Here is a 15,907-nt window from a genome sequence, read left to right on the forward strand (position 1 = left end):
AAAAAAATTATAATATTTTATATTCATATTACGATATCTTGCGTCTATAGTATGCATAGAATATCATAATTATTTTTAAAAAATAAAAATATTTTTATCATTAAAAATTTAAAAACAAAAATATTAACTTGCAAGTATTAAATACATGCTGCAAAATAATTGGATAAAAATATTTCTTTCATATTACGATATCTTAAACCATATTACAATATTCTAAAATATATCACGTCACATGATATCATAATTTTTTTTCAAAAAATAAAAAATTTTTCATCATATAAAATTTTTAAATAAAAAAATTAACTTACAGATATTAAATATATATTAAAAAATAATGATTATATAAATTAATCAGATAAATAGTATATTTTATATCAGATTTTTTAGGGTGTAAAAAAAAAAAATTTTTTTTTTTTTGGCAGAAGCTACTCCTGCCTGGTTATGGATGAATTTTCCGTGAGAACGTAGGACATGTGTCAGCCTATTTACCACGAGTTACAACGTTTTGCTAGTTGCACCAAATTTTCTATTTGTTGCCATCATTCTTTTTTTTGTGGGGGTGCTCTCCTTCCAATGAAATTTCTCTGCTGGATCCGAGAAAATTGGCTGGCAGTACCCACTACATTTTTTTTTGGGGGGGGGGGGGGGGTAAAAACTACTTCTTTTATTAAGAAAATGAAATGGGTACAAGGCTGAAGGCATCAGACAACGAGAAAAATAGAAAAAGAAAGAAGGAAAGAGAAGGCACTGAGAAATACAACTCCACCATCATCAACTGTGACAGTCCTCCAATATATATGACCTACAAGAATTAGCATCTTCATTTTTTTTTTTGTTTTTTAAATGGGAATATAAGGTAGCAGGCCACTATCCCGTGTTTATTGAAGAAACAGAGGACAGACTTACAAAGAGTTCACAGTGGTTACATAGTAAACAGCAATGGTTCAAAGTGTAAAGAGAGGTTTTATAGACGTGTTACTGCCACGCTCCAGTGTGCAGGAGAAATTCGAAATTCACAACCACGTGCTGGTAAAATGAGCCAAAAAATTCTATTCTTCTCTATACGTTTTGATGCTCAAATTTATTCTGAGAAAAGCAAATATGGCCCCAACTGCAAAATGACTGAAGTATTTTCTATAAAACAGAATAGATAGATCTTTTCTTGTTCAGAACACAGGTGTTTCTCTCCCTCCATATTTGCCAACAAACTGCTGCAGTTAGCTAATTCCCAATTTCATTTGCCATTAGCATTTTGTTCTTCTTTCTCCAAGCTGTCTATAGACCATGAAATGCAGATAGCCTTTATCTTAAATTCAGCTACAACTTGATAGCAGTCCAAAGACTCTTCACAAATGGACACCTGAAGAAAAGATAGTTCAGGGAGTCCATATTAGTGCCGCACAATTTACAGCCAACACTTATATTCCATCCCTTCTTTGCAAGTATTTTCTCTGCATGCAGCTTGTTCTTATTAGATATATATCCTGAAAGTCAGATTAGCTGATACATATATACATTCTAAGAACATAATTTTATAATTAAATTTTAAAATAAATAAAATTTATATTATTTTTTATTCATATTATATTTGAATTATGTCCATGAATCATCCGAAGAATTAACGGATGATGACATGCATTCTCAAGAATTGAGAATTTAAAACACATGTCATTAGTGGTTATTCCTAAATACTTCCGATCAATAGATCGTCATGGAGATGGTGACTGATCCGAATAGATCGATGCATAAATTGCTTCTCTTCATGAGTAAATGAATCCCGAGTTGATGGTGTGAGGATACTAGAGCGAGAGTGCATGTGCTTGATAGAGATCAAGGATACTGAATGTGACCAACATGAAAAGTCACTAAGATAGCTACTCACTTATCGGTGACTTACTCAAAGTTGCAGTGCTGCAGATAGTTCTTTGATCTGCAGTGTCTCGATTGTTCACAGTAGGATTGCTGTAGTTTGATTGTACAATCACTTGGTTACCTAACCATTTGAAATCTTAAGATGTATGTTGGCTATAATAGGTCTATTGTAAAAATAGGATACACATCTGGATGGGATCTATCCATCCTAATAGATAAAGAGAGATCCTATGCAGTTCATGAGACTGAGTCCTAAAATTCATGACCATAGTAGATGAATGATGCAAAAAAAATTTCATAATATTTCACATGAACTCGGATCGATTGAATTTGATATATGACGAATGAACAGATTTGACAAATTATTCTTGATCTGCATCCTGTCGGAACTCACGATAGAAGAACCGAACTATACGGTAACTATACATAGAGGTTCAATATTCTATTCTGCTGGATTGTCACTACATACTGCTAGGTATCACTAATGGATCGTGAGATTCGTCGAGCATCATCTTGATGATCGATGACTCTTGACAGGCAGAGTTAAAATTATTTCAACCCATCGAAAGAAGTTTCGATGATATTGTAATGGAATCATAGTATATCTTACTATCAGACATAATAAAATCTATAGGATCACACAAAAAAATTTTTTATCTGATCAGATGGTTGATTAGAGATTATGAATTGCTATTGAATCTAATCGTCAATATGATTAATGATTAATCTAGTTTACAAGTTGGCATAAAGCAATTTGCTAAGAGTTAGTGAGTTGTAGTTAGATTAATTAGCAATTAGATTGCTAATTGGCTCAATTTGATTGAGCAATGGGGCTAGAATCAAGTCTAATTGAATTGAATTCAATTTAATTTGATTAGATCAACCCTAATTGGATTATAAGATAACCTAATTATAAAAGAAAAGGACTACTGAGATACTGGCTCGATTACATAATGATGTGTGTGGCTCATTTGACGTACCGATAAAAAGGGATTATCTCTATTTTATTATGTTTATCAATATTTTTTTATGATACGAATATATATTTTTTATAAGATACAAATCTGAAGTGTTTAAAAAGTTTAAAAAATTCAGATGTGAGGTAAAGAAGTAAATTGACAAATCACTTAAGGTTCATCGATCAGATGAAAAAGAAAAATATCTGAGTAAAGATTTTCTCGATTATTTCAAAGAGAATGGCATAATCTCTTATGGACTCCACCTGGAATGCTTCAGCTCAACAGGATTTCAGAACAAAGAAATCGAATCCTATTGAATATAGTTCGATCTATAATGAGCTTTATCGATCTCATTTTATTTCTTTAGAGACATACCTTAATGACTGCCAATTACTTAATTAATAGGATTCCCTTTAAATCTATTCCTACTACACCATATAAGATCGATGTGGCATAGTAAGAAACTGAATTTTGGTTATCTTAAAATTTGGGGATGTCCAATCTATATCAAACGACAATAGGCAGACAAGTTAGAGACTAAAGCTATGAGAGCTCATTTTATAGGATATTCAAAAGAGTCTTTGGGATACTATTTTTACCTTTCGAAGGTTCACAATGTGATTGTGAGCTGACATGTCAAATTCTTAAAAAGAGATTTTATCCAGGATGGAAGTAGTAGAAGAAAAATTTAACTCCAAAAGAGTATCTCTGAAGAGCAACGAGTCATAGAGTCTATGGAATCCGTTCCACCTCATAGATCCAGTCGGATCATGTCCTCCTGAAAGATACATGGGTATGCTGAAAAAGGATGTAGAAAAAATATTCCTCATGGGTGATATGAACCATGTTGATGATCCTAAAATCTATGATGAGACGATGTCAAATATCAACTCTGAGAAATAATTAGAAAGTAATGAGGTCAAAAATTGATTCAATGTACACCAATTAAGTTTGGACCTTAATAAATCCACCAGCAGGAATAGTTCTTATTGGATGCAAATGAATCTTTAAGAGAAAGATTGATTCGGATGGAAAGATAAAAATCTTTAAAACGAGACTTATAGCTCAAGATTATTGTCAGCACGAAGGCATTGACTATCAAGAGATCTTTTCGTCAGTAGCTATGCTGAAGTCCATTCAAACACTGCTTGCTATTGCAGTATCTCATGACTATGAGATATGACGGATGGATATAAAAACTATCTTTCTGAATGGATATCTTGAGAAAAATATCTATATGGAGCAGTCTCTGAATTTCACATCCAGTGATGGAGATAACAAGATTTGCAAGCTGTAAAAATTCATCTGTAGACTAAAGCAAGCGTCTCAAAGTTAGAATACTCGATTCAATGATGCGATCAAATCGTTTGGTTTCATCAAGAACAAAGAGGAATCGTGTGTGTTCAAGAAGGTCGGTAGGAGAGATGTCACATTCCTTGTATTGTATATAAATGACATCCTCCTAATTGGGAATGACATTCCTATGATGACTTCTGTAAAACTTTGATTGTCCAAACAATTCTCCATGAAAGATCTTAGAGAAGTGTCCTATATTTTGAAAATAAAGATTTATAAAGATAGATCTAAAAGGATGCTTGGTCTTTCATAGCAGCTGTACATAAAGAAAGTGCTGAAGTAGTTCAATATGAAAAATTCCAAGAGGGATCTGTTGTCCCTCATGCATGGAGTTCATCTCTTCAAGAAGATGTGCCCTAACACATCTGAGAAGATTCAGCATATGAGCAAGATCTCTTATGCTTCTGCTATACAGAGCATCATGTACGCTATGCTATGTACTCGATCTGATATTGCTCTTGCTATGAATGTCACAAGCAGATATCAATCGAATCCAGGTGAAGAGCACTGGATTACTGTGAAAAATATCTTTAAATACTTAAGAATGATTAAGGATCTCTTCTTGGTCTCTGAAGGAGGAGACTTGCGTGTAAGAGATACACAAACTCAAACTTTATATATAGAAAGTCTATATTAGGTTTTGTATTCCTATATAACAGTGATGCAGTTAGCTAGAAGAGTTTCAAGCAATCGATCATTGCAGATTTCACCATAAAAGTAGAGTACATCACTGTATCGGAGGCTGCTAAGGAAGAATTCTGGTTCAAAAAGTTCATTGTTGAACTAGATGTGATGCCATCAGATGTTGTTCCACTCTTTGCGAAAACAAAAATGTCATAGTGCTCGCTAAGGAACCAAGATTTCACCAAAAGTCCAAGCATATCGAGCGACAATTTCATCTGATTCGCAAATACCTCAAGAAAATATTCGTCGAGGTGCAGAGAGTGACTCCACAGAGAATGAGACTGATCCACTGACCAAGCCACTGAGAATCAACAGAAGACTGAAGCTCAACTTGAGAAGATGGACCTTAGATTTATAGCCAATAGACTTTGTCCGGTGAAAGTTTGTTAAATATATACTCTAAAAGTCAAATTGACTGACGCATGTACACATTTTAAAAGTATAATTTTGTAATTAAATTTTAAAATAAATAAAATTTAGATTATTATTCATTAATGTTATGTTTGAATTATGTCCATGAATTGTCTGATGAATTAACGGATGATAATACATATTCTCAAGAGTTGAGAACTTAAGACACATATCATTAGTGATAAATTTCTAAATGCTCTCGATTGATAGATCATCACGGAGATGGTGACTGATCTGAATAGATCGGTGCATAGATCGCTTTTCTTCATGGATAGACGAGTCTTCAGTCGACAGCATGAGAATACTGGAGCGAGAGTATATATCTTGATAGAGAGCAAGGATACTAAGCACGACCAATACGAGAAGTTACTAAAATAGCTATCCACTCATCGATGACTTGCTTAAGTTGTAATGATGTAGATAGTTCTTTTAGCTGGGTCCCCTATGCCTCTGATGTTCCAACTAATTAAAGACAGATAAGAAACCAACTGCCACACCTCAAATCCAAGTAAACCGGCAAACAAGATCAGAAAGTTGGGGGTGGGGGAGGGGTTGATCATGTGGTAGAGACATCAAATCCATTTGCCTCCAGGCTGGAACCACATATAGAGTAATACAGAAAATTCTGCGGTTAGCCATCCAAACGTTCTTTCAAACTGAACCAAACAAAACAAGGAACCACCTATGGACACCAGGATCATGCGGACAGAGACCAGCTCTGGTAACCCAAGGAGAGTCTCGACAAATTTGTTTACGTCCGCATCCGAGAGCTTGACCCCAAATTTGCGTGCCCACTCTAAAATCAGTTTCGGGTCAAGAGATTTGAGCAACAGGTCGTCATAAGGGTCGTCGGCTGGCTCCTTATCCAAGTTCCTACTGCTTGGGCAGAATTGGCAGCACTGCTTGGACCTTCCTCTTCCTTGCCGGCAAGAGCTTAGATGTCACAACTTTCATATTTTCAAAACCCAAATCAGACAGTTTCTTTATGAACGCATTTTTGTTTAAAAACACAAGCTCTGAATTGTTTAGGACACCTTCAATGCCTTCATGATAGCTATTAACACCACAAACAAATATTTTGTGTTCCACAGAATAAGCCAAATGCCTGGACTCAAAAGTAAATGTCTCCAAAAATGAATTGCTTCCTTTTGGAAACAAATATCATTCTCTAAGCTGCCCCTCTCTGAAGGACACATAAAAAATGAAATTTCTTGAAGCAGTTCTCACAGAGCAGGGAGTTTTTGTCCCAAGATAAGAGGAAGTCAGAATCACCAACGGCTACATAGACTCCTCCATCTTTCTTGACCAGCTTTATTGGGGTATCAGAGACATCGCAATTGTCTCGGTTCAGATTTTCAGGTAGCCACTGCAAGGCTTCCCAATTGAGTCATCTTGTGCACCTCATTCTAGATAGATCAAGGCGCTTTAGCTGGGTCAGTTTCGAGATCTCATAAGGAAATCCAACTAGTGTTGTGCCTGAAAGATAAAGCTCCTTCAGCATCATTAGAACTTCCAAGTGGAGCTCTGACTTGGTGCATTGGCACCTCCTTAGCGAGAAGTGACGAAGGTTGGCAAGGTTACCAAGAAACTGTAATGATCTAACTGGGGTTTCAGAAAAATCAAGCGCCTCAAGCTTTTCAAGTGTATGCAACTCCATTACACTCTCCAGAGACTGGCAACCTCGTAGAAGCAGCACCAGGCAGGCAAGAAATTTGGAGAAGTCAGTCGGAAGCCATTGAATACTGATCTATGAAAGGTCTTTTTTCTGATGAAAAGGGAAGCGGGTGAACTTGTACCCTGGTTTTATTGAACAGAATAATTACAGAATGTGTACAAAAGAAAAAATGAAAGAAGGTCCAAGCTATAGAAGATCAAAAAAAAGAAAGAGTCCAGCCATCATTTAAGATGCCAGAAGATCAAAAAAGAAAGTTAAGTGCTTGCGTTGGATTTCCAGCTGATATCTAAAGTGAACAGAGGATAAGAGGAAGAGCAAGCAAGCAGCAAAACAGGCTGAGAGGAACTTGAAGCTTCTCCATGCGATCAAAAAATGCATTTGGAATTAGTTAAGACTTGATTTCCTTTGAGCAACAAGGTTGAGAGGTTGTTACACAGGGGGCATTCAGGCAACTTTCTTAATAAGTTGTCCACCAGTGAGATCCACCTTTAAGTTTCTCCACACAAACTCACATGGTGGCACACCTAGATCCATTCCCACCCTCTCATAGGAGGTTCTACTGCTTCCGCTTGCAAGTTTTAGTACCACTTCTCTGACCACATCATGCATGCTAACACGATCGCCACTCTCCTTATTAAGAACACCACGATTCACAAGCTCTTCAAGTACCACTCTCCCCTGCAAAGAGCATGCAGTACAAGAGGCAATCTTTCATCGAATCGTTGGTCAAAGCATCATAGGAAAATTTTACCACCCTATACATCGTCTGAAATGGTAAGTACTCAGCATCAGCTCTCAATGCTAATGAGGCCCACCATCCTTTCAAAAAATGCTAACGAGGCCCACCACAATTGATCCCTAAGCAGCCAAGCATCCTTTATCTCTCAAGGCTCCTGCAAGATGATCAGGAGGAGCATGCTAGAGCCCTCGCCACTTATGGTTTGCACTACTGGGTGGACTGCAGGCGAAGTGAATGACTTGCTCGCCACATCGCAAAACAAGCTCCAGCATTCCTTCGCAGGAAGAGTTTCTGGCTGGAACACCATGAGGTCGACAAAGACCTCATGGTAACTATGACTTTGAAAAGGTTCTCCAGTTCAGGGCAGGGAACTCCCATTAAATCCAAAATGTCATCCTCTACCAACCATGCATCATCCAGAACCAGCAAGAACCTCTTCTCCGATGGAATTCTGCAAATTTCGTGCTTGATCATCAAGACAATCTCTTCTCCATGCCGCCGGCACAGTTAGTCAGAATTGGAATGAAAGTTTCTGTGCAATCCATCACTGGGCATGCCTCCAATTGAGATCAACAGAAAAGGTGACCCAGCTCAAGATGTAGAAAAGATTGGTATCCATGGCTCCACACATGGTGTGCCTCACAGTCCATGTCTTCCCAACCCCTCCATTCATGCTGTAAGAAGACAATTCAGCCAACAATTGGGTCTTGAAGAGACCTCAATACCTTCTTTATGAGGAGTCCTCCAATGGCCATGGTGGCGTGCTGGGGGGTTTTATCAGTGGTTCGGTTTGGGGAACGAGGAACTGAGAAGAGGAGGAAGAGGGAGCAGGGAAGAACTGTGGTAGCTTTGCCATTGTTCCCAAGTGCGAGTGTTTGGGTTAAGAAATTGCTCCACACCGTATGCTTTGTTGCACATCAGATTTCATACGTTAGTTAACCTCCGAACCGACCCCAAAAAGAGTCTCTCCAGGCATCGCTCAGGAAACTCTTTTTTTTTTTTTTTTTTTGATGATACAATCAGGAAATTTCATGGTTGGTTACTGCCCCTTTTTTACCTTCATTTTCTCCTATCATGTCTTTTTTGACCATGAATTTTGTACCAATATATTTCCCCAGTAGATTATGTTATATTGCTGAAAATTGCATATTTCAGTTTAACAACACAAAAATCATTTAAAAAAAAAAAACAAATTCCATCTAGAAATGAAAAGTTCTATTTGCACTTTGTCAATGTTTTCCTAGTACCAAACAAAGAATATCTACTATAATCTACAATTATCTTGTTTAGTAACCTAAATGGAAATTCCAAAGATCAAAGGACTAAATCCCCTGACAAATCTGTTAGTCTTAGAATAAAGCACATCCATAGCTTCAAAAAGCCATAGACTTCCAGATGCCATTAGATTTCACTTAACAATTTAATCACCGTGGATTTTCATTAGCATGCAAATCAAGACAAAATTTTCAAACGATCTTTTTCATGTTGACTTGGCTCTGTAACCAAGAAGATATTGTAATTAATTTAATGGGAACACATTTTAAGCCAAGAAGTTTTCCTTAAGGGCCCGCTCTTTGGTGGATAAATATCATGAAAAAGTTGGTCAACTTTCTAATTGACCAATTTACTCATATTCTCATATTTCTCTAGATGGATTAATTATTTTTCTATAGATAGCATTTTCCCATGAAATAGGAGGAAAGTCTTACTTATCTAAAAGGTGGATAAGTCATTTTCTCATCAACCAAAAAAATAATTTTTTATTTCATTCCTAATATACCTCTAATCCTATAATAATATATAATATGATTTTATATATTATATTATATTATTATAGATTAATAATATTTTTATTATTTTAATATAATATATTATTATAATAATATAATGTTGTGGTATAATATCTTATTTTATTATTATAATATAATATAATATAATGTAATTATGTGTTATCTTAATATATATTAATATTATATACTATATTATATTATAATATATTATATATAACATACATTATCTATATTTATAAATATATATTATATAATATTATATATTATAACATGCAAAATATAATATATTATATTATATTATTATATAGAATGATATTTATATAATAAAGGGTATTATGAAAAATATGAATAGATATCTTAGCAACTTATCCAAAAAACTAGTAATGCAAAAGAAAACGGGTAACAGATTTCTGAGCCATTTTCCAATGCAAAAAAGAATATGAATAAATTATTTTTTTATCTAAATATTGCCAAATACTAATCCAAAAAAATACAAATTCTTGAGTAAGTTTTTTACCCTCAAAAAAAGGGGTCCAGATGTCTACAAACGTAATTACACTGTAGAAAAAACTGAGCTGAAAACTGGTCGAGAGGCCACCAACCTTGGACTTCAGTCATGAGCAGAAATCTGATGGTCTTCCCTCTTCAGGTTTTAGTAGAAATAAAATGATAATGTAATGTTTCTTTTTTCTTTTTTTAATATCCTTTGCATATGGGCCAAACAGCCAACCAATTCCATTTATGCATATGAAATTACAGTGCCGGTGGAAGGCTGCAGAATCGAAATCATTACAAAAGATCGGCAAAAAAAAAAAAAAAAATCACAGGCAAACAATCAAAACAATGAAGTCTATAGGCAAGGAGGCAGATCTCTCCCAGAAAGGAAGTTTTGCAAGAAAACAACAAAGCAGAAACAGGATAGAAAACAGAGGTACATGCAAATGAGATGTATTATAGAGCCAAAATGATACCAAAATAATACTAGCAACTGAATGCATCAGACTGATAGTGGAAAAGGCAGATGAAGACATACCAGATAGAGGAAGACATAGTAATCTTTGGTTGTGAACATGCTATTAAATGAGAAAGGGCATCCATTTCCCAGAAGCCAGCAGAGAATCATAGCACTGCACCTTCCCTGCAAGATTATGTAAATACATTCGGTTATTTCTTCAGCAAAACCACTAATTTATTTAAATTTAGAACTTCAACAATATTTTAGCAGAAACCACAGAGCAAGATAAACAACCTCATTAGTGACCACAAGTTTCAGTCTGATAACTCATGTCTGATCCCCTACAACCACTCTTATCAATGCAAATGAAAGAAAATGATCATAATAGCATAACATAATTCAATTTACTTTCTCAAGTTCAAAAAGCTTCAGACAACATGCTCATAATAACGACAATGAAAACCCACATGCTGCTATTGACAAAATAGTGGAAATTTTATTATGCCAATAAAATTAGTAGTAGTACAAAGGTGAGAATTAGAGGTTCTAGTACATTAAAAACAAAAGTATAAAAGATTTGTTTTCTCACCACAACCTCCTATCTTTTTATTGCTGGTATATATCGATGGCTGAAGATAATTCATCAGGAACCAATTCTCAAATCCTTACACCTATGAAATTCTTTTTCTTCATATGTAGTCATGGATGATCCATGAATCTGGATCCTCTCTCAAAAACTAAATAGGAATAATTATAGGTCAATCAGTTCCATTTTTCCTTGGAGGAAAGAAGTCTGTGTTCCAATCAAAAGGCAACTTGTAGCATAGGGAAAAACCAAAGTAAAACCAAAAGCTTGAATTGCTAATAAGTGTGTAGGATGATTCATATACTACGACAAGACGGAAACATTTTATGAAAACATTTTGTGTGCCAACGAAATTCTTCATCATGCAAGGAAACTTAATTCATAGGGTGTTATTTACAAGCTTGAGTTCATGAAAGCCTTTGATAGAGTTAGCCCAGATTACATTATCAGACTTCTTACTCACAGGAGGTTCCCCCCAAAATGGGTCAGTTGGGTGGCTAACCTTCTCTTCTCTGGTAGGACCGTGGTGAGTGTTGATGGGGAGCTTGATTGGATTTTTTGTCGGTGCGGCCTTCGACAAGGAGATCCTCTCTCCCCTCTCCTCTTTATTTTGTTGGTGGACCCACTTGCCAGGATGTTGAATTTGGCAGCTTCTTGTAAAATTTATGAAGGCTTGGGGGATCCTTGGATTTGTGGCGGTGCCAAGATTCTTCGATATGCTGATGATACACTGATTTTTCTCAAGAAGCAAAAATTTTTTTTTGCAGTGTTAAAAGGTCATTACATATTGTTTTGAGCTCATCTCAGGATTTGCCATAAACTACCAGAAAAGCTGTGTCGCATCTATTGGTCAGCATTTGGAAGGGGAAAGTAGTTCAATCTGTGCAAATTGGTTGAATTGTACTGAGATTGAGACACCTTTCAAATACCTGGAGCTATCTTTATCTAGTACCAAACCGTCCAAAGCTGATTGGATGTTTCTGATTCAAAAAATTAACTAGGTTGGCATCTTGGAAAAGCAAATATCTCTCCTTTGGCGGAAGACTTGTTCTGATCAACTCAGAACTTACCTCCCTCCCTCTTTATTATATGTTTCTTTTAAAGCTTCCTTCATAGGTTATTAAGAAAATTGATAAACTTAGAAGATCTTTTCTGTGGATTGGCACTTCTGTGGTCTGTCTTGCAAAGTAAATGGGGAAAGCACTTGTCTTCAAAAGGAGGAAGGAGGTTTAGGCACAAGGATATCAACCAACTTAACACCGTGCTTTTGTCGAAATGGAATGGAGATAACATAAAAAATGACCTGCGCATGTGGAGTAAGCAAATTGAATTTGAATATCATAGAAAAATTAAACTGCCTAGGTGTACCCCACCCACCTTGCTAGGTGCTTGAGTTTTTGGAAAAATGTTGTTAAATCCCTACCAGCTTTTTGGAACAGAGTACATTTTAAGGTTAGGAATGGAAAAAATACCCCGTCTTGGAAGGATTCATGGTCGTGTGATGCTCCCTTGAAGAACATTTGTCCATTAGTTTTTGAGTGCAGCGCCAAGAAAAATGGTTCAACGGCGGACTTCTTCAATGGACAAACCTTGTCTTGGAAATTCAGATTTTCTACCCTTCATTCCAGTGAACTCCACCTGCAGTTCAACCTCTTGAGATCCTCGCTTGCTTGCTCATTGTAACCTTATTAATGAAGATGATTCTATTGAATGGCAGCTCGGTCCCAATGGTTCTTTCTCTATAGCCCCTATGTACAAGTTCTTAAAATCAAGGGGTGTCAAGTGTAGATTTGCCCCTTTCTTTGGGATATCAAAGCCCCATTAAAAGTGAAGTGTTTCCTTTGGCTCTGTTGGAAAAACAAAATCAACACTCGCTTTGGTCTGGGTAGGAAAATTGGAAAGAATTTAGCTGGCTGTGTTTTTTGCCAAAGCCCTGTTCAGACAATCGACCATCTGTTCTCCTCCTGCCCTTTCTTCATTGCTATTTGGAGAGTTTGCTGCAATTTTCTCGGGCTTTTACCTTCCCACGGGACCTTGGAAGAACTCTGCATGGTCTAGATAAAGGCGGAACTTCTCCAAATCAGCCAGGCCTGTGGCTCTCTTGCTAATTGGAGCACTTACTTGGTGCTGTTGGAAGGAGCGAAACGGCAAATTGTTCCTCAACAAGCAAGCTTCTGTTTCAACTGTGGCTTATGAAGCTCTCCTTCTGCTCAACCTTCTGGTCCAATCTTTGTGATGGGTGTTCTCTATCTGAGCATGCAAAAATCTGGTTCAAAATCAAAATGGCACCAGGTCTGCTCAAGGATGTCTGAGTTTTTTTCTTTTCCTCACCTTCAGACAGCTTTTCTAATCCTGTCTTATGTACCCTCAAGGTTGGCACTAGTCTTTTGATCTATAAGGCTCTGTAATCTTTACTGAAATTCCTGCTGTCCTGTTGCCTGTAGGAATGGGAACTGGTTCGCATATCCACTTCTTCTTCTTCCTTGCTGTAAATATCTCCTATCTCTAATAAAAGCTGGGTGGCCATCTAGCATCCCTTATTCATCAAGAAAACATATTAAGAGGGAAGCCACAATAGGGCTGTTGGGATCTCCACCTTGGCCTTGGCCGGTCGCATCCTTAGCATCAACCAAAGAACCTCGAAGATCGGGACTTCAGCAGCCAGAAGAAATCAACAGGGGCACACGGACGGCTAGACTAAGGCTAAGGCCTAGATATTTACCTTGGCCTGGCCGAAGTACCTTCAGATCGGCCAGAGCCGATCTATGCTTATGGCACACAGCAAGCTCTATTGACAGGATCCACCCCACTTTCGGTTTGGGAAAAGTCTAGATAAGAGAAAATATCTCCGCAATTGGGTCACACCTCAAAAGGAAAAAACTCCTACCAGCCCAATGTATGCACAATAATTGGAGATCGGTCAAGACTCCATGGCGTGCATGGCTCCAACTTCTCCTTTATAAATAGAGGGGCGTGGTGACCCATCAGGGTAAGCCCTCAACTTCTGTTTTCTCATTCTCGTTGTTTTCTATCTTTTGACTTGAACGTCGGAGGGTTTTCGTCGAAAAACACTCCAACAGTATTTTTTTGCAGGTCCTCGAGCCGAAGCTCAGGAAGCATCCTCACGCGTGGGAGCTGGATGCAACAAGGACCATTTACAATGAAGCAAGATGAGCAAAATACTGGTCAATGCTCCTCCATAAAATAGTAATACATTTCTGTAAATATATTTTCTTTATGCTATGGTGTGTGTGTGTCTATATATATATATATATAATATTTGACCCCACCCAAAAAAACCAGGTCTCATCCATTTTCTTCTTGCATTAAAATAAGGTGATAGCATTAAAATAAGGTGATAGAGAGTCGATATGATATTCTGTAAAATAATTATGAGTGAAGAGAGTCGATATGATAATATCGTCATAGGATGTCATAATTTTTTCAGAAATAGAAAGATATTTTTATTATTCAAAATTTTATATAAAAAAATAAAATTATAAAATTAAATATATATTAGAAAGTGATGGTTACGTGATTCAATTAGGAGGGATGGTGTATTTTTTTTTATGCATAAAAAATTTCTCATCCATAATATTCTACTTTTATGGGCCTTATGCCTGTGTTTTAAATTTGGTTAAGCCACAGAGGACGACCTATCCGGCCCGTTGACCGCAAGCTTATCCAGGTTGGGCTGGATCAAATCCTAAGCCCTGACCCCATATTTATTATATAAACCACTAGGTTCTAGTTAGCTAAACCTCGTTCTTTATGAGAGAGACAAGCGGGCGAATGTGAGTAACTGGCAGTCCGGTATGATTATTGTAGACTATGTGAATGGTTTCTATTCAACTGTTGAATGTTTTATCCTACTTTGTTTAGCTCTCCAATTCTTTTGTTTTTTCTTTTGGTTTAGAGTCCAACTAGAGAACTATAAATAATTTTCCCTGATAACTAAACTTAATTTATCAGTATTGGAATGAGAATGGTAGCGGCTCGCTTGCTCCTTTTGCCTTCTACTTCTTGAATCATGGCAACCACTGCCATCATGACTCCTGATTAGAATGATTTTCATCCTCAAGACCTATGTAAATATATGTTTCATTTACTGCTACGTAAAAGTTTGTATCTTTATATGTCATGTAAAGATATTTTCGGACTTGTAAAATGGTATGTAAAGTGGATCGAATGTGCAACCCAAGATCCAAAATAAACATCAAAGAAAAAATTTGAAAGAAAAAATTTGAGAGGAAAAAAAATTTTATTTAAAAATTGAGTTACATAACAAAACGCCCACACATCTCACTGTAAGGACATCTCTAACTCTCTCTCTCTCTCTCTCTTCCCACATTCTAAAAGAAGATGCTAACAATGCTTTTAAATAGAGATTATGCGGGTAAGGGTTTGACTCCTACCTGGATCCAAAAATAAAATCCTCTAAGATATAAACTCTAAACTAAATCAAGTAATACTAGAGATAAAATCCTATTTCAAATAGGATACAAAAGGAATAAATAAAAAGAGTACTATTTAAAACCGGACATGCAATGATTCTAAGCAGTCCCCTTGTTCCTTGATTCCTAAGTCCATCATTTTTGCTGCTGAGAACTTCACCGTCATATGAAAACTAAATTGAGAAAGTTAAACTAAGTAGATTTCTACTTTGTTAATTGAGTATTATGCTTTATTTTTCTTGTTTAATCCATAGAACTTAGCAATTTGAACCTTCACGATTGTAGGGATGCTTGATGCATTGGTCAAAGAGTAGTAACATTATTCTTATTTATCATGTTGTTTATTCATTTTCCTTTTCCAATTCATTTAGCTCTGATTATAGTCTTTTCTTCTGATCCCATTATACTGGTCTTTTCTTTTGGCTT

The 15,907-nt window shown here is 36.3% G+C and overlaps 1 protein-coding gene and 1 pseudogene across 6 annotated transcripts; both read right to left on the reverse strand.

Moving 5' to 3' along the window:
* Positions 1–777: 777 nt before the first annotated feature.
* On the reverse strand, positions 778–14,377 carry LOC105032062 (uncharacterized). 6 transcript variants are annotated; one of them, XM_029260803.2, is made up of 4 exons: positions 12,500–14,377; positions 11,491–11,757; positions 10,520–10,624; positions 786–1,360 (listed from the first exon to the last, which is right to left on the reverse strand). In XM_029260803.2, the coding sequence occupies exons 1-4, from the start codon at positions 12,545–12,547 to the stop codon at positions 1,235–1,237; spliced, it is 546 nt and encodes a 181-aa protein (XP_029116636.1). In that variant the 5' UTR covers positions 12,548–14,377; the 3' UTR covers positions 786–1,234. The 6 variants fall into 6 exon arrangements, 5 of the variants coding, with proteins under 5 accessions (XP_073108488.1, XP_029116636.1, XP_019708845.1 ...); XM_019853286.3 differs by having other exon boundaries at positions 802–1,360; positions 11,530–11,757; positions 12,500–14,372; XM_029260809.2 differs by lacking the exon at positions 786–1,360 and adding an exon at positions 9,916–10,258 and having other exon boundaries at positions 12,500–14,376.
* LOC140855752 (disease resistance protein At4g27190-like) lies at positions 5,690–9,638 on the reverse strand (annotated as a pseudogene).
* Positions 14,378–15,907: the final 1,530 nt, after the last annotated feature.

The sequence above is a fragment of the Elaeis guineensis genome, chromosome 2 (assembly GCF_000442705.2).
Source record: "Elaeis guineensis isolate ETL-2024a chromosome 2, EG11, whole genome shotgun sequence".
In the NCBI taxonomy this organism is placed as follows: Eukaryota; Viridiplantae; Streptophyta; class Magnoliopsida; order Arecales; family Arecaceae; genus Elaeis; species Elaeis guineensis.

Excerpts from the sequence above, each read along its gene's own strand:
- LOC105032062 (XM_029260803.2), bottom strand. The coding sequence starts at position 12,547 with ATGTTCTTCAAGGGAGCATCACACGACCATGAATCCTTCCAAGACGGG. Across the intron at positions 11,758-12,499 it reads ATGAATCCTTCCAAGACGGG|TGTATCATCAGCATATCGAA; the intron begins GTATTTTTTCCA and ends GAGAAAAATCAG. Across the intron at positions 10,625-11,490 it reads CATTTTGGGGGGAACCTCCT|GGAAGGTGCAGTGCTATGAT; the intron begins GTGAGTAAGAAG and ends ATAATCTTGCAG.